Genomic DNA, 18,893 nt, shown 5'->3' with positions numbered 1-18,893 from the left:
AAACAAGAAAAGATTTCGTTCTTATAAATTTATTTGTAATAAAAATCGCGTTCGAACGTCCAAGAGGGAGAGAAATATCAACTTTTTTGCCATTTATTATAATAATGTTCCTTGTTATCTTCATCATCTTTTATATCAATAAATGTCCTTTAAAAACTACATTTACACTATGTCATTGACCATACTATTTATAGTATTTAAAATAAATATATATCGTAGACTATTTTAAACAAACGGAAAAATATATATGCATAATATATATATATAAAATAGAAGAGAAAAAAACAGACGTAAAATAAACTTAATTGTAATACAGTTATTATACCTCCGTCCCTCGATGATAATAATAATCTTTCACATACATTAATTTTTTACAAAATAATAACAAAAATTATATATATATATTTGTTGAAAGTAGTCTCGAATCTTTCGCATATATTTTTTTATATGTATATTTATGTTGAATATATATATAAATGCCGTTTTTTTTACTTCATTTTTCTGGCGTGAAAAGATGGTATTGCTTCATCTATATTACATTAAACTTAATCGGAGAAGTAAACGTTGCTGTCTTTATTAATTAGAAACAAATCGCTTTGTTTCAATTGCAATAACGAACTGGTGCACGTTGGGTGGGGGGATAAATTATACAAAAGTTATGAAAACAGAAAGAAAAAAAAAAGGAAATCATCATCATATGCGTGTGTGTATATATAAAGTATATCTGAAATGAAAGGTAATAATACGTCTAGGATGTTGTCTATCTATTTGTCCAGTTCAAGTGCGGCGTACTGTTCGGCCGTCACCTCTGTCATCATGAAATTCCCATCGGGCAACATCAATACCACTTTCCTCGTGCCGCCTATAAATTAAAACGATTTAATAATGGTATTATGGAAAGTGTAAGATGGATCTTACCAGGACTAGGTGGATTCGCGCTAACGATTTGCGCGACCACTTGTGAATCGTCTGCGGCTGCGTCTTCCGTTTCCGTATTAATAGTCAGGGGTTCCTCGACGGTTGGAGCTTCCGCAATGGTCACCGTTTCCGGTTCCGCTTCCTGCACAGTCTGCTGATCCGCCTTCATCAAAGCCTGATTGATCAACCCAGCGTTTTCTGGAGCCACAAGCAAGCATTGCTGCTCACCATCCTCGCCCTATTTCAATGTAACAAACAAAGAAAAAAAACAAAATTAATATACTGTAAAGAAAAATAAAAGCAGTTTAATAATGACGCAACATGTGTTTGTTTTTTTGTAATATGATGCAATGTAGTTTTGTAATTTAAAAAAAAATAAACACTTGTTGACGCAGTTGGGTCGATATGATACAAAATTACCTGTTACATCCAACAAAAAACCAAGAATGGAAAATAAACTGAATATTTGGTTATTCGATAAGTAATGTCATTATTTTTTGTTAATAATATATACATATTCGAAAGAAATTGCTGGATTATTAAATATGAAGAAATATTAATTGAATGTTTTACAAAGAAGTTGGTTGTTGTTATGAACATTACTTATCGGACCACCTAATATGAACGGCAACAACATTTTATTCCTTTATTTCTTCAATAAAGTAGTACACCGTAAGGAACAGAAGTCATCTTCAATATAATCAAAACTAAGCAATTTTTATATACTCTATATAAAATAAAAATTTAAAACGCTTAAACGTTCTAATAACCGAAGATAATAATAATTTAACAAACTTTCTTATCTCATGTATGATACAAACCAAAACCAACAACTAAAATAATTTATAAAAGAAAACAATAAAAAATAATAATAACAAACTAATTTACATTGTTTTCAACAAAGAATTAGTAAAATTTGCAAAGATCAACATTTCCAGGGACAAATAGTTAACGCTTAAAGGAAACAATGAAAAAAAAATATCCAGTAACCCAATAAGAAAACCATAATCCAAAAATAAAATAATAAAGTAATAATAATTGCTACAGGAACTAAATTCTCCAAAGGTGTGTTAATTATAAGCATCCGGAGAATCAAGACTACAAAATATACAAAAAAAAATAATGGAAACACTTTAATGAGAGAGCCGTAGGAGTAAAAGGTCACTATACCTGCGTGATCAATATCGTCTGGCCTTCCTCGTTCTGACCGGCCACCTGATAGATAGTGCCATCTTCTCCGGTGATTAACAATGGAGCTTCCGACTCGCTAATCGAGATCGTGTTCATGGTGGTTTGGTCATTGACGGTGGTGACCGGAGACTCAATTTCTTCAGGTTTCACTTCTTGAATTACTGGCGGTGGCTGCACGACTTCCGGTTCCGGCGCAGACGCTTTCTCCGTTATAACCATCGGGACAGAATCGGTATCTGCGAAATGAAAGCGCGGCAAATTAGATTTTCCATATTTCACTAATGGATTTATATGAATTACCTAACAACGAAGGCATACTAATTACTGTATTTCCACTGGTCGGAGTAGCTACGAAGGTGGTGACTTGGGTTTGAAGCTGTTGCTGCTGCTGCGGCGGCGGTTGCTGATGGATAATTTGTGCATGCGACACTGTCGTTGTTGAATACACTTTCTCTGGCACCCTTTTTACAAGACTTCTTGTGGTATTCAGAACACGCTTACGGATGATCTGCGGCTGTTCCCTTTGACGCGGCGCTATAACTTTACTCCTCTGAAGCGAGTTGTTTCCAGCGGATATCCTTGTGATTATAGCCTGAGGAGCCTGCCTTGATCCTACTATAGTACGATTCAGTATACCTTTATTTTGCTGATGGACTATGGTCTTTTGCACTATGCCTGTAGTACGGCGCACGCCAATGTTGGCGTTTGTCAAAGCTGTACTTAAAATTGAATCTTTCGATTTATGTTCCGCAATGGTATGTACAATTTTCGGTTCCACCATATCCTGTTTAATGATAATCTGAGGTTCGCTATTAATAATCTGAAAGTCAAATAGCATTGTGAACCCAAGTAATAATTATTTATTACTTTTAATAACTTACGCTATGAGCAGAGGAGTTTTCCATTGCTGTCTTGATAATATCCATCGTCTCCTGCTTAATTATTTTTTCCTTCATTTCTGGCATATCCTTCAATATATCTGCAGCTGCCAATGTTACCAAGTTGTCTATATTCTCTGTACGCATTGGTTCTGTAATAAATATTAATTTAATGTCTTTTTTTTTGCTAAAATCATAGCTTCTTTACCTGTAGGTTCTGGATCAGGTTCAATGGGTTGACCATCCTTATTCAAAACTTTACCAGTCAATGGACACAGAGTGAATTCTGGAGGTGGACTGTCTGGTGCGGGTAATTGAATTTCCGTAGGGAAATCCATTTCCTCCACACCATCAGATTCTTCGTCGTCTTTAGAATCTTTAGATGAATGTTGATTAGAATCCGTGTTACAAACAACGGAAGCAGCAGCAGCTGCAGCCGCCGCTTTCTTGGCCGCCATCTGGGTATTTTGTTTCTTCTGCATGTACACTTTGCCACTGTAATTCCTTAATGGAGGCTTCTTCAAGATATTCGCTGTGCGCGTTATAGACGAGCCATTGATAGAATCCTTTTTAATAACTTTTATACTGGTCTGACCAATCTTCGGTGCAACCTTCAAAACAGTTTGTCCACCGCTTGTGGCCAGCTGAGAAGTTTTCGTGTCCAACTTGATTATACCAGCAGTCTTCGACATAACGTAAACACCCGAACTCAGTGAAGGAATTTGTTTTTGATTGATGCGAACAATACCTTTGGAATCAGGTATCAGAATATTATCAGGTAAAGTAATTGGTTCAACTTTTTTAATTTTATCGACACCGTTCTGCGTCTTCTGTACCCTTTTGATTGTAACCACAGGAGTGTCATTCTCGGAATCCGAACTGTACTCCTCGTATTTCAATCTTTTCTCGAATGATTCATCTTCAGAGTCATCACTATACACACGTTTTCCGCCCAAGTTTTCGTCAGCCTCAATATTTCCGCACCATTGCTTCACTTGACTCAGCGCCTTTTGTTTGCTTGTCCTCTGTGGACGCCTTCAAAAACTCAAATTAATAATTGCTTCAGACGAATGCACAAATTTACTTTACCCAACGCTTCCAATTGCCTCGAGTAGCTCTTGCTTCTTCATCTGCTTCTTCTCTATACTCTTCTGAAGCCTTTGCTGAGCTTTCTGGATTGCCCAATTCTTCTCAAACTCCTCAACCATCAATTTACAATTCACAAAATTTCCGACCGGTTCCCAAGAATTCTTTTCACTACAAATAAGATTTACCTTAGAATAAAGTCTTTACAGTTTCACTATTTTACTCACGCATCAAAGTTTTCCCATTTAATAAGGTACTCGAAGGTTCTCTTTCTAGGATTGTATCTCTTAGAGACGATTTTCTCCACAGGATATTCCGTTTTTGGGTCGCCGGACACTTTAATTGCTTTTCTGTAATTCTTTGGCTTCTGAAACAAGTTTCTCTCCTAATGATTCAGTGTTAATCAAGTAATATTCATTTGAGCAGCGTTCTGTGTACTCACTTTATTTATGATAACTTTACTATTCAATTGCACCGGCTTCAAAACCTTATTTTTCCCCTTTACTATACGCGTTATTTCACTTTCAGAGTCATCACCTAAGGGATCCCTCTCTTCTGATGGCTCATTACTGTCAGCACTCTCTGCAATTTTAAATTTGAACATAAAGCAATTACGTAATTATTCATTTACATACGTTCTGATTCCAGTTTTTCATCAACGTTAACCTCTTTAATTGTCTCAGTCTAAAATATAAACATGAAAATTAATAGTTGCTAACAGAAACAAATTAATGTTATATTAACCTTGAGCTGCTCAAACTTGGCAGCAATCTCATACAAAGCCTGGATATTCTCACCAGCCTTGATCCAAGACTCCTTCTCCTTAGCTTCCAAATTGCACCAGAGCTGATAAATACTCCAAGAGGTATTCATCTTTGTTTCCTCCTCACTGCCATCCTTAAACTTTGTGTTTTTCCACAGAGTGAATGCCCAGATCTGAGGTTTCTTCTCCTCATTTAAAGTTTCCTTCAATTCATCATTCTCAGTGCAATTATCGTTTGATTTGTGCTGCTGAAAGGCCTCCAAAAAATTGTACACTCTGTGGCACTTTCCACAGACCAAAACATCCTGCAAATCCATTTGCTTTGCAGATTCTAAAAGTAACTGAATCAATAAAAGAATATATATTTTTATTATTATTTCAACTAACCCTTAATAACTTCACTGCATTTTTCATCTGACAGAGCACTTAAAGGATCCTCAACTTCTGTTGTATCATGAGAGACAGGCAGTTCAGCTGCTTTTGGTGGGTCAGGTTTAGAATTTTGTATTTCAGCAGTGATATTTTCAATAGTCTCTATTAAGCTGTCTGAAATATCATTGATATTCTGTGGAGGTAGCTCCTCAGGTTTGTCAAGAAATATTTCAATTTCTGCTGGTTTTTCAGGTTCAGGTTCAGCTTCAACTTCAACTTTAGGTTCCGACTCAGGTTGTGGTTGTTCCTCTTCAATTTTTTTAGGAGTTTCTTCCTCCACTGCACTGATTGAAAGCGTTTCATCGAACGACTTGAAACTCTCCTCTTCTATATCCATTTTATCTTCCATTATGGAATTCTCTGTCGGATCTGGTGCTGGATCACTGCTACATGATTCATTTGATACTGTCACTTCCACTGACATCTTAACATCTTCAGACATTGTCTGCTGAAAGCATATAAAGTAAAGTTGAGGATCACTTGGGGATCACTGCGCGAGAGAAATCGTAGGTTTTGAAAAAGTTAGGTTATAAATAAATAGTGTCTGCATGGAAACATCGAATGGGGCTTTGGAATGAGTAGAGCACGGTGCAAAGTCATCTTAACTGGTGTCTTGGGGCGATAGGAAGGGTTGTCATCGAATTGGGCCGCACGTACAGCGAAAACATGAATCTTTTTATGTAAATAGTTGGGAAGCAACGCTCGGTGACAAAATGGCGGGGACAACTATAAATAACAATACGACACCAGCAGAAAAACAAACTCGTCAAAAGTCAACGGATCCAAATTCAAAATTGCACTTCCACCGGGGAATCGAATGTAATCAGATAATACGTACTTTACTTGATCAGCTTGAATTTTTAGTAGATATTTTCTATTTAATGTCAGTATGAAAGTAGCACATTAGCGTCCGCTTCACTCCTCCAATGCGCTTGTGTTCGCTGCCAACACAAAAAAGCTGTGACGAGAAATCACTATATGCCTCTAGCTGCTGCTATAACCCCTCCACCCGAACGGAGATAGACCATTGATTAGTGACGGGCGAGGTTGCCAATACCACTTTACACGCAATTTCCCATCATTAGCCATCAATAATCGCCGAGGTTTTCCATCTTGACCACACTTTCATTCATAAATTATTCCTATATTTTCAATTATGCATCCATCAATAAGATTTTTTTTCCATCAAATTGGTAGCACAATTTCCAATTTCACCGAAAGGGCGCCAAACACACTATGCAAACTATTTATAAATATCTATGGTCACCACACAAAAAGGAACCGTTAATTGGCTCTAACCGCCTCAGCTACGCCCGCTTATATAATTAAACAGATCCTTTAATTACACTCAAACGATATTCCTTTGTCCTCCCTACAACAGACACAAATTTTACAATTACATAAAAAATAATTAAATAATTGCATAAAACAAAACTTTCCATTCCTATTATATTTATTTTCTTTTAATAAACTCTATTTATCTAACCACAATCTAATTCAAAAATTAGTTTCTCTAAAACTCCCTTAAACTGCTTAATTTTCATTTAATAAGTCACATTTATTATAATGATACAGGGTCTTGGATTTGTTTATCTGTCAAACTAGTGTCAACTTTACTTGGGAGCACGTGTATCCGGTATTGTTACCCGACAAAAGAACTATTTTTCGAAAATTTGACCTACTCCGGAAGTCCATTAATTTATCAACATTTTCTTGAATCGATCTAAGTTCTATTTTATGTATACAGAAATCTTAAACTTAGTTTAAGTCAGTCCCCAATGACCATTAGACAAACAATAGTGATATTTTAAAAATAAAAATACTTATGAAAACTTTCAATTTTTAAAAGAAGTTTATACTTCGCAAACTTTATCAACACCTAATTCAATTACAAGTTAAAAGCGAAATTTAGATTTTAATACAGAAGTATAAAAAAAGAGACATTCTTAAGAAATTAATTGAACTATTTTAATTACAACATTCTTGAATTAAAAAGAACAAATATTATCATAGAATTAATAAGTCACCTAATAGAATTAGTTGTTTTTATTAAGTAATCATTAAAAGTGTATTAATTTTCAATTAACAATATACGAAGGGTAATTATTATCTGATTAATATTATTGAGTAATCAATTTTTAATTTGTTGATTAAGAAAATGTCTTATTAAATTTTTAATAAAAAATATTGTTAAAATCGCAAACCAAAATCGAATGCAGTGAGGATCAATACGCGACGAAAGGGTGGCAGAAATAGGACAGTAATACTAATAAAAAAACAAATATTATTCATACAAATTTGAGAAATTTATACGTGATTTATATTTTTATAATTCCTTTTAGATTGCTTCAATAGAAACCAAATAGTTGGTATTAAATTGAATTTGTATTATATTTCATTTCCGGTTACCAATATCTTAATATAGTTAATCAAAAGGAGGTAGATGATACAAATATTTATATAATAGATATAAATACAAGTGTTTGCTTTTCGCAGTTATTATAAATAATAGATAATTCATGTAATGGATGGATATTAAACTTTGTATTTTAAATATGTAATTTCAAACAATGCTTGTGTACATTACATAAAAAAACAAAGTTAAGTTATAATTATTTAAAGCATTAAAGTAGATTATGAATTTTTCAAGTAGAAAGATAATTGTTGAGAGTGCAAACATGTTAATATTGTATAACAAAGTGCGCAACGTCTGCCAGAATGATGTTTATTCAGTTAGATAACGAATCGTTACGTATATGCATAACGTATTCAAGCATTTTCATATCCCAATTGGACGGTCTTCTGTTTTTTTTTTCTTTTCTTTTTTGTAAACTTGCGCCGTTGGTGGCACTGCACTGGAATTTTCGGGAATCGCAGTTGGCCGTCGTCGAGCAGCTGATATTTTAAATAAATCGTGAAAAGTTGGGAACAAAGAACGTTCGCAAAATTTTTTGTCATCAGTCAAGAATCGTCATCCAAGATTTGAACAAAAATTCGCACATCCTGTGACCAGCATCCAACGCAGAAACCGTTAAAAAGGCAAACGCACAAAAGGCACAATCAAAGATGGCAGATGAAGTGAGTATTTACAAGGTATCCAAAAATTGTCCCTTTTGAATCCATGAAACTGCACTGCTCTGTCACCTCAAGCAGGTTATCACAGTCCATTCCTATAAATCCATATTTTCCTCATGTTCTAGTATTATGAGAATGAGTCATACCCTGTTGATAGTACTGGGCTGTTTGTTGGTGATGTAAATAAAGAGAAGTATTATAAATCTAAGTATCGCACTGATCTCACTGATATGGTACACATCATAACCTAGCCATAACCTTATTTAATGTAATTTGCTACCATTTGCAGGATATCCAAATCACCTATCTCAAGAACGCTCTGGAAGGATGGAAGGAAATCATATTGCCATTGGACTCAATCATGCATTGGGAAAAGCACTGGCATCCTTTCAGCATTGTTGGAAGTAAGTGCTTGATGTTTGTTCTTATTGGAATTCAGATAAATCTTATTTTTATTGCAGGCAGTACCATGTTTTTCTTGATGGTCTGGTTGATGGATCCAAGTGTGCTGACCACTATTGCCCTGGTTGGATTGACCTGCACAATAAGTGATTATTTTGTTCCGATATTGGTCTCTTCTCTCCTGAAATCTGATCAATGGACTGACAAGCAGGAAGATAAGTTTGACAAGATCTGCAGATCATTGATCATCTCCAAAGAGAAGTTTTCCATAACTTATCGTTCATACATCCTCTTGAGATCAACTAGACCAAAGATGGTAAGTTTTGAAATAATTATGAAAAGTCTAATTGTTCATTAAATTCAATTATTTCAGTTCTATGGATTAACATTGGTCAGTCTGATGATTTGCGCGTGGATTGGAAACATCATCCACAATCTGCTCTTAATCTACATGGTGGTGACATTCCTGTTCTTGGTGCCTGGAATGGAGAAGAGAGGAATCTTGCAGAAGTACGGCTGCATCATTACCGACAAGATAGCCGACCTTGCGACCAATGCCAAGATGAATGTGTCCGATTTGAAGAAGGAGAAGTAAATACTTTGTTTTTTTTTTTAAATTAATGCAAAGGCGTACCAAGAAAACTAGATCTGGAATTTACGATTCGAACCTAGAGTAGTTATTCTCCTTCTTCTATTTAGATTGCATACACATATACATCTTTCACTATTAATATTATTATTATATTTTTTTTTTAATCTGAAAAATTTGTTAGCTTTAGGTTCATATTATTTATTTTTTTTATTTCGTGCATGATTTTCGTTATACGATTAAACCATTTTCATAATCGAAACGTAATTTTAATACTGCGTTTGCGTACAAAATAATTGAAATTATTTGTACACCAGTTTTCATATTCAGCGGAATATTAGACTGAAATATTGTTCATTATTCTTAAAGTATTCATTTTATATACGTTATTTTTTCCCTCCCCCAGATATATCTTCTAGTTGCTCAAACAACATTGTTTTTAAAGAAAAAAATTGTATCGTAATCCTCCACTATTTTATATGTACGTAAGAATTTGTATATGTGATATAAAACAAAATATATTTTTTGAAAATGTAAGAAAACTTGTTTTAATGCAGTTTTTATTAGCAAATACAAACGTCGACTTCTTCATTATTATTAATATTTTTTTTTTACAAAACAGAATGGTATTAAAATCTGAACATTGCCGCTAGTCCACGTCGATCAGATCTTCTAAGCGTTCGTCGAAGACCTCGTTCTTGAAACTACCTTTGGTTTTATTAATGAAACTGGATGAGAAATCCTCGAAAATCGTTTTACCATGTCTCTGAGGCGAGTCGTCTTTCTTGCGCCGCTTCACGCCTTTCGCGCCTTCCACCTTCTGAATCGACAAATAAAATAAGACGATTAATAAAGATTATTACGCGATCAGCGTTGGACCTTTGGCACATTTTTTCTCTCCTGTGATTTATCGCGCTTTTGATGGGCCTCTGTTACCGGATCCTTTTTCTTCTTCAGCTTTTTCACCTCTAAAGTCAGCTTTTCGATGTTCGATCTACAACAATAATATGCTTGAATAAATTGAATAATGAGTGAAAAGTTTCATTACTCCTTCTCCTCCAGTACTGACGACGTTTTATGTTGCACCTTTTGTATTTGGAAGATGGATTCTTTCAGTTGCTGCACTTCCGAAACAATATCGTTGAAATAGTTATGTAAAGTTTGGATTTCCTCGTGCGGCGTGTCGCTTCCTTCTCCAGGCTTCAATTTGGGTGATGGTGCTGTTGAATAATACGTTTAATATAAAGCTTAAGAACTTAAATTAAATCACTTACATGTACGTCTACTAACAATATGCATATACGCTCCACTTCGTTTCCTATCCCGTTCCTCTGAGACAGCTCTAAAAAAAATAGTTTGTAATTAATCTTATTAGAAGTGCATTTGGATTATTTGCCTTCTCATAACTTTAGGAGCCGACTTGGGTTGCGGTGTGAGCTTAGCGCTTTTTGTGCTCAGAATAGAAGCTTTGGACTTATTCAAGTAAGCTTTGGCCGAGTCCAATTCGCTCTGCAGCTTCTTTATGTTGAAGGTTTTCCCTCGCAGTTCCTCCCTCAACTTCTCGTTCTGCTCTTTGAGCAATATAATGTAACTTGCTCCGTGCTCAGAGACGCCCTGCCGGAATTGACTGGACTATATTTGTTGTAAAAACGATCAGTAAAATACGAAATGCGTGCTCATTTCAAATACCTTCTTTGGATCGATCAGATTGTCGATCAATCTGTGCTTAGCGTTCATCGAATCTTCCAATTTGCGGACCTTCACCTTCAGCATTTCGTTCTCGTTTTTCAGTCTCTGGTTCTGCCGTTTGACTTGGTACATTTGAATTTTGAGTTCTTCAACCTGCAACATTGTTCACGATCCATTAGTTCGTGCAGTTCGAACCGTACTGCGAATGTGCCTACCTCCATCTCAAATATTCTCCTTTATTCGTGTTTATTTTCTTTGAATTATAAACAGAATAAAGGAAAAGCTTTGAAGGTGTTTGAAGTTGTCTGGATGGTGTCAATAAACGTCAAGATGGAATAATGTTTGCTCCACGCATCGTGTGTTTCTATAACGATCATCGATCAAACACTTCAAATATTCAAATGCACACACACAGTTTGCACTGATGTTTGCTTAATTAAGAATCATTATAAATTTATATACACACATTGCATGGATTCTATAAGCAACTATAAATTTGCGATCTAAAAATAGTACAAATTTTTCTATTTAATAAAATTACAAATAAAATTATTAGGAATAATTATAACGAGAAATATGTAAAGAGAAAAGTTATCAACATGTATATTCGTTCAATACTAATAATTAGCAGTTGAAGAATTATATAATAACTAAGGATTAAAATGAACAGTTATTTTTATTAACTATATGTTGTGATTACATAAAAATGAATTTTCTCTTATTGAGCAGTTAATGATTACTCAACAACTACATAAGTCAAAAAGGTCAAAAAATATACAAATTAGATATAAGATATAAGTGTCACCTTTAAAACCTAGCATCGATTTTTAGATTTTTAGGTCCTGAAAATAACCGAAATTGTGAGCGAATTTCGCACGGTTTTTGTGAAATTTTGCTAAAATCGCAGTATGATAGAACAAATCTATTTTTTCTTAATAACTCGAAAAATAAATAACTTTTTTCTTATTTTATTGCATTTTTATTGTTGCGCAAGTTATTATGTAACAAAAGTTAGATAAATCATCAATTCAGAAAACCAGTGGCTGGCTAAATGTACAAGATGCGCAAGCTAAGTGAAGTATGGAGGGGAAAACAGAAGAAAAGATGTGTTCAGTATAATTTTGATGAATGCTTTAACTATTTAGATGATCGAATACTCAATTTAAAGCTGAAAGGCTCAGTTTTCCAACAAACATACTGACTTTGTGCATACTTTCTGTTGTCTTCCTTTCATTTGCTGCCTATCATTTGCTTCACATTTTCATTAATTTCAGGATAACCACAGAATAATTACATAATTCAACAACATATTTAATCTAGATATCATTGCCTTTCGAATGAACCTGCTGAAAAGATTCTAGCATCGTTATTTCGACTTTGATCTTGTAAATTATAGAAATTTTACAGAATTTATGTGAAATGTTGATAGTATGAAACAATTTTTTTTAATAACTTGAAAAGTAATAAACTTTTTTCGATTTTATTACATAGAAAATGCTCTGACAAAAGTCTGATTTGTCTCGAACAATTACAGTACGCTGTGTATGTTTGGTTGCAGCAACTGTAAAATTTTTCTTCTTTAATAACTCAAAAAATAAAGGAACAACCAATTATAAAAAAAATGTAACGTAATGAGGATTGTTCTTTTACTTTTGCATTATTTCTCAATAACTCGAAACTTTTTTCAACTTTTATTGATATGTAAGAGCGATGAAACAATTATGAAATTACATAATTCAACAAGAATCGTAAACTGGAGACTATCACTTTTCGTTTGAGCATGTTGTGGTCCTGAAAATTATCGAAATTTTGCTCGATTTTCGCGAAATTGTTTTCAAATCTAAGCATGTTAAAAAATTTAGATTTCGCTTAATAACTCGAAAATTTCTGATTTTTGTTATTGCATAATCGCAACTTGTTATGTAACGAACGTAGCGATTCGAAGAGTTTTTAGTTTTCCAATACTTTCATTAATCGAAAATTACATAACTTTTTCTGCTTTTACTGAATAGGAATAAGGATATAGAGGAAACAGTAATAGAGACAAAGAGAGAAAGTATCTGCTGCAAATATGGCATGATAAATGCCTGGACTCGGCGCCTAATCCCGCAAATAGAGGCCTGGTTAAGCAAAAAGCATGGTGAAACAACATTTCACTTGAGCCAGGCGCAGTCTGGTCATGGATGCTTTGGCAAGTACCTGCACTTTATCGCAAAGAAGGAAGACGAAAGGTGCTGGTACTGTGAGGAGGACGATAGCCCTGAGCACACACTTTTTAGCTGCAGATGGGCTGGAAGGAAGCACGAAGAGTGCGGAAAGCTGGGATATTGTAGCGGGGTACATATCAGAGGTGATACTAAGCAAAGAAGAAGACAATCGGAGGCTGCAGAGGACCTACGAGGATAGTGGCAGTGGAGGCCTGCATTAACATGATCTAAGGAAAGTGCCAAACAGGCAAAGACAATCAGCATCGCAGAGTAGTATAGTGATACAGGTTTTGTATGCTGACGAAGAAGGGGAGAGGTTTTAGTGCGGTAAGAATCCCACAGTATCACGACTCCACCCGTGGTCCCTATGTAAGGTTTCCTCTCTACACAAAAAAAAAGAGGGAGAAAGAGAGATCCAATAAAAATACGAATTCACATCATTAATTATGTTTTTTATTGTAAAATCACAAAGAATAAATCTAAAATTGTTTCTGAATCATCATCATAATATATGTTTGATATAGTTATAATATGTAATCGAGTATATGATATAGTATAACTTATATCCTAAAATTAATTCAACATAGCTGCTTCGCTGAGAAACAATTTTCAAACACAAAAAAAAACTCAAAATGGGGATACAAAATAAAAACAACAACATAATAATAATAATAATAAAACATAGTCATATATCAGGGGAGAAACAAATAGAACATAATATAATATAAAAAATTACAAACAAACGAACATAGAGAGAGAGAGAGAAAAAAAAAGATATACAAACAATCGAGAATCATCGTACTTTTATATATATTTATATAATAGTTTCACCATCTCCGTTCGTCTTTTTTTTTTCCCTTTTCATATTAAATCTTTAATTAAATTAATTTTCTCAACATACTTTATTATAATTATCCTTTTACATTGTTTATCATCTTTATTTTCTTGTTAAATTATTTTATTTATCCATCCATTTTTTGAACTGGCTGTTCATAAAATTCTAATACTGACGTTGGCACACAAAAGTCATCATACTTTTTTCTTTTTTTTTACTGTGGCCGATTTCATATAATTTTTTTTTGTTTTTTTTTGTTTTTTGATATTATATATTCAAGTAAGAAATAAGAAAATAGAAGGAAAAAAGGGAGAAAATATAGTTATAGATTTAGATGATAGATCGAGATTTATATATATAAAGAGAGAGAGAGCCTACACTATTGTGTGTTTGTGTTGTCTGCATCTTCATCTTACGATCCTGGTTTCCTTCTATCCTTTTTGCAAATACAACATGTTGAAGAATTTAAATTCAATTTTCTTTTCTTATTAGTTTTGTGCCCATAGTTTAAGCTAGAAATACACTACACAAGTTTCGAACTCGCCCGCTTCACCGTCCTCACCAATAAACTCTAAATAGTAAATCCTAAGTATATGTAAATAGTATTAGATATAGAGTATATGCGAATAGATAATAATAGCTATGTCAATATAATATATTTTTATATATGATACTTCTTTTTTTTTTGTTCATCTTCATCGTCGCATCTTCATAGATCGATTTTTTTTCATTTTCTCATATTACTTTTCAATTAAACTCTTGATTTGTTTCATTTATTTAAGTTGATCCCACTGTTTGGCGCCGAGGCCGTAGCATTTGATATTTTTTTATATTCTTATTAACTTTTTTTTCTTTATAATTATCATTTTTTTGTTATCATGCATTATTTTCTCATGTGCCCAGTTCCTCGTACGGTATCCTCCGCATGCACACTCGTTAACTTAACTGGAAGCAACCTAAGTTAGGCCAAAAAACAACGCGAATGTCCACCACAAACTAAGCAAATGTTATGTTACCCTGTCTCTTAAGAACAAAAAAACGCATCACACAAGATTATGATTTACAACGATTGAAAACAAATTAAGCACAAGTTAGATATGTCTCGCACAGAAATGAAGAGAGATATGCACATTATTATTTTCATTAAATATATATACTTTTTTTTTCTTCCTCTTTATATTAATTATAATATCATTTATTTACACGCGATTTGATAATTTTGAATAATTTCTTTCATAAATATATTACTTCTTCAACAATTACCTAACTCCATTAGACTAAGCTTTGATCCCTAACTTTCATTTGTGGTGGCGTTTGCTAAACAACAAAAGTTATATATAAAAAAACGACAAATATACAAAAAAAAACCAACTGTAATTTCCATCTTGTACCATCGAAACTGTGTGCGTTTTTTTTGTGTTTGTGTAGCTCTCTCGAAAGAAGACGAACATCTAGAAAGAAACGATTAGTTCGGAAATTACAGTCAGAGCAAGAAACGTAGTAAATAAGCTAAAGAGAAAAAAAAAAACATAAGAGTAGAATAAGAAGGAAAATAAATAAAGAAAAAAATGTAAAAATTATATGTAGAAATATGTTATTATTTAATATAAACTCGAAAAAAATAAAAATAATGATTCGATAAAAAGTTATAAAAGCAGAACTTAAATAAAAAATAAAATAAAATTATAGAGAATACAGCGTTCGTAATAAATGTAACCTGAGAAGCTAAGAAATACTCGAAAAGCTGGACCGAAATCCTGAAAATAATAATTAATGAGTAAAATAATACTACTAAAAAAAAATAAAATAAAGATAATACTAAAGCAGAAAAAAAAAATAATAATAGGAGAAATATAAACTTAATACTACTAAGAAAATGATTATAATATACGTTTAAATGTTAACTGATCGGAACGTATCAATCAGAAAAGAAACAAATCGACGATAAAAAAACGAAAGACAAAATTGATTGTTGTGCGCGCAATTCAAGTTGATTACAAATTCGAAAGAGAAGTAAACAACCACACGTATTTGTTTTTTATGTGTATATAACCCAATATAAATGGTTACACACTAATCCTTACATAATCTTAAACCGTTTCCTCTTTCTTCTTCCATCCGTTTATATAGTTTTGTTTTGTTTTGTTTTGTTTTGTAGATATTGACTTCGAATATATTTTGGCAAACGCATGCGCGCCTTTCCGTTTCCATCCTTCTTCTTTTTGATCCATCATTCGCATGCACAATAATATTATTATTATTAATAATATACATATTTAATTATAATAAGATGTGTGTGTTTTTGTGTTGGAACGAGAGAAAACTCAAGAAAAAGAGGGTTTTTTGTTCCGGAAAAGCGAAAAAATAGACGGAAACGACCGGAACGAACCGACACACTCTAGCATCGACTCGCATCGAGCGAAACCGGAAGGCATCGTCAGAAGAAAGAATCACGCAACTATATTTTGTTTATTTATATTATATAATTAATTTTTTTTTTTTGGGGCCCGAAGATTGAGTGAAGGAACGGAAATTCGAACGCGAGCTGTGGGCGTTCCAATTTCGTTTCCTTCCTTCAAAGTTCGGTTCGTGTTTTTTTCTTTGTTCTTTTCTTTCATGATTGTCAAAGTGTTTTTTTTTAGTTATTTTGTTTTTTTTAATATATAGTTATATATAGAATATAGAGAAAGTATATAATATCAAAGATTATACGATTAAGGGCGCGTCTCGTCCTTTCGTTTTCTTTTTTTTTTCTTGCTTTTTTTTTGTGTTTTGTTTCTTTTATTCTATTCTTCAGGCGCGCAACAGATTTTGCTAGTTCGTCCTTTGATTTGGGGAGCGCAGACAATCCTCAACTACACCGGACCAGTATTATCTTCTTCTACATCATTCTCGATCATTAAGATCATCTTTCCAAAAGTGCCAAAAATTTATAAAAATAAATCCGTTGGCTCTGCGCGCCCGAACTGTCTGCGTTCCCCCCAGGATGCAAACTATAATGTATATATATGTTGGTTTGTGTGTGTGTGTACGTGCGCCCTTTCAAATATTAACATTTTCTTCATTGTTTTCCTTTGCTTTACAACAGAGGGAGCACCGCAAATACCTGTAAACGGAAAACAACGTAATTAACGCTCCCCGCGTCACATAAATTATCATCGAATGAAGGGTATACCTAAACCCTGTGAACCCTATTACAATCTCTAAATAACTGGCTAAACAATATACAACTACAGTCCGCGAATACAATTCTAGTTCTGTTCCACATCTCGTCCACATCCTCAATAACCATTACATAACTAGCCGTTAAGATATACGTGTATAGATATTTATATATTAGATTCTCGAAGCTCTCGAAGCTCTCGAAGATACCCATAAATATTTATACATGTATATTCACTATATTATATATATGTTTTTATAAATTTCTCGCGTGTTTCATGGCCTAAGTCCGCCCAGCGGGGTGTGGTCTCGCACCAATCACACGTCTATAAACTTACAAAAAATAACATCATCATCATCATCATTGCGGGCCTCTCAAATATTCTTTTTTTTTTCTTTACATATATATTTCATACATATTTAATCTGATTTGCTTTAAATATTATATATTTATGTATATATTTATATATATATTTATTTATTTTAAATATATATAATCTCTAAACTTTTTTTTCCTTAATTATTAAAGCCATCCAATACTGAATAGACTAAACGCAAACAAAACTAATTAACAATATAAAAATATTTATATAAACGGAAGATTTGAGTCCATAAGGATAAAAAATAATAATAATAATACAAGATAATAGCACAGACGTGATTACAATACTAAACAAAACTTAGGAGCTAAGTAATAAGTTATTATCGAAAACTTATCAAACGTAAAATGAACAATACTAGCTATACGATACTGATTTGTCTCTTATCAACCTTTTTTTTGTTGCTGTTAACCATTTCATATGCTTTTTACACAATCCTCGACGTCATCGTTTAGTGCGATTTCTCTTCCTTATTATTACTTTATAATTATAATAATATAATATATATATAATGCCTGTTCAGACAGTCTCTGTATAATTTTCATTATGTGTATATATATATAATTATTTTTTTTACTTCATTTTCAGTTTAGTTTTAGGTTGTTTTTTTTTCTTCTTTAAATATACTTTATATATATATTAATAAATAAAGTTTCGCGCGCGCTTAGCTAGCTACTTCACGGGTGTAAGGGAGTAAGGGCTTTGAACCAAATCCGTAGCTGCTGTGTTGGAATGAATACTGTGTTAACGAGACCTTCTATATTATATGCTCGATTTTGAGAACGACACTCGCAAGTGATTTGATTCTGATAACTGGTAATTGTGCATTTTGATCAATGCGACGACCGCCTCGTCCATGCTTGGCAGCTGGATCAAAGCCATCTTCCTGTCTTTCCTGCAAATCAATACAACTTTTAGTTACAACAAGAGAAGCAAATTTAGTGGAATCCTTCAAACTTACGGGAAGAATTTGAAGGCCTTTACGATGAATCCGTTCTTGTTGAAAGCGTCCTTGATGTCTTCCTCGTTGACAGTAGCCGGTATGTTGCTGAGATGGAGCGTCGCTGATGGCGGATAGATGTTCTGGTAGTTCTTGGAACCAGGCTTTTTGAACCTGTGCAACGGGCTCTGGCTGTAATCTTTGGTTAAACCAGCATCTGGTTGTCCCTCCTTGGGCATCTGCACCGTCTGGTGTTTGCTCAACATTACCCTGATATTTTTACCAAACACCCTCAACTTGTCCATGTGCGTAATAGCTGCAAAATTAATTAAATGAAATAATATGC

The 18,893-nt window shown here is 33.5% G+C and overlaps 3 protein-coding genes across 11 annotated transcripts in view; 1 reads left to right on the top strand and 2 right to left on the bottom strand.

Moving 5' to 3' along the window:
- Positions 1-433: 433 nt before the first annotated feature.
- Positions 434-6,244, bottom strand: LOC108565618. Of its 4 annotated transcripts, none has more exons than XM_017925165.1 (13): positions 6,107-6,244; positions 5,224-5,716; positions 4,818-5,167; positions 4,709-4,757; positions 4,516-4,655; positions 4,301-4,458; positions 4,077-4,244; positions 3,196-4,022; positions 2,991-3,139; positions 2,410-2,929; positions 2,089-2,345; positions 919-1,156; positions 434-862 (listed from the first exon to the last, which is right to left on the bottom strand). In XM_017925165.1, exons 2-13 carry the CDS (start codon positions 5,708-5,710, stop codon positions 765-767), a joined length of 3,441 nt encoding a protein of 1,146 aa, XP_017780654.1. In that variant the 5' UTR covers positions 5,711-5,716; positions 6,107-6,244; the 3' UTR covers positions 434-764. The 4 variants fall into 4 exon arrangements, with proteins under 4 accessions (XP_017780654.1, XP_017780656.1, XP_017780657.1 ...); XM_017925167.1 differs by having other exon boundaries at positions 4,301-4,440; XM_017925168.1 differs by having other exon boundaries at positions 4,301-4,437.
- A 1,793-nt stretch (positions 6,245-8,037) lies between these two features.
- LOC108565606 (ADP-ribosylation factor-like protein 6-interacting protein 1) lies at positions 8,038-9,871 on the top strand. Of its 2 annotated transcripts, none has more exons than XM_017925147.1 (4): positions 8,038-8,346; positions 8,633-8,747; positions 8,805-9,061; positions 9,119-9,871. In XM_017925147.1, exons 1-4 carry the CDS (start codon positions 8,335-8,337, stop codon positions 9,338-9,340), a joined length of 606 nt encoding a protein of 201 aa, XP_017780636.1. In that variant the 5' UTR covers positions 8,038-8,334; the 3' UTR covers positions 9,341-9,871. The 2 variants fall into 2 exon arrangements, with proteins under 2 accessions (XP_017780636.1, XP_017780637.1); XM_017925148.1 differs by lacking the exon at positions 8,038-8,346 and adding an exon at positions 8,367-8,576.
- Positions 9,872-18,198: 8,327 nt separating this feature from the next.
- The window catches only part of LOC108565614 (polypyrimidine tract-binding protein 1), a 196,793-nt gene continuing 196,098 nt past the window's right edge, over positions 18,199-18,893 (bottom strand). For all 5 annotated transcript variants that reach the window (XM_017925158.1, XM_017925160.1, XM_017925161.1 and 2 more), the window contains 2 exons: positions 18,569-18,863; positions 18,199-18,502 (listed from right to left, as the gene is read on the bottom strand). In XM_017925158.1, coding sequence (XP_017780647.1) covers positions 18,370-18,502; positions 18,569-18,863 — 428 coding nt within the window. In that variant the 3' untranslated portion in view covers positions 18,199-18,369. The remainder of the gene's footprint in view (positions 18,503-18,568; positions 18,864-18,893) is intronic.

Source organism: Nicrophorus vespilloides, unplaced genomic scaffold (assembly GCF_001412225.1).
Source record: "Nicrophorus vespilloides isolate i.1.1-1 unplaced genomic scaffold, Nicve_v1.0, whole genome shotgun sequence".
Taxonomy (NCBI): Eukaryota; Metazoa; Arthropoda; class Insecta; order Coleoptera; family Silphidae; genus Nicrophorus; species Nicrophorus vespilloides.
The sequence above is the reverse complement of the archived record's forward strand: the minus strand, read 5'-3'. Positions and strand labels throughout refer to the sequence as shown.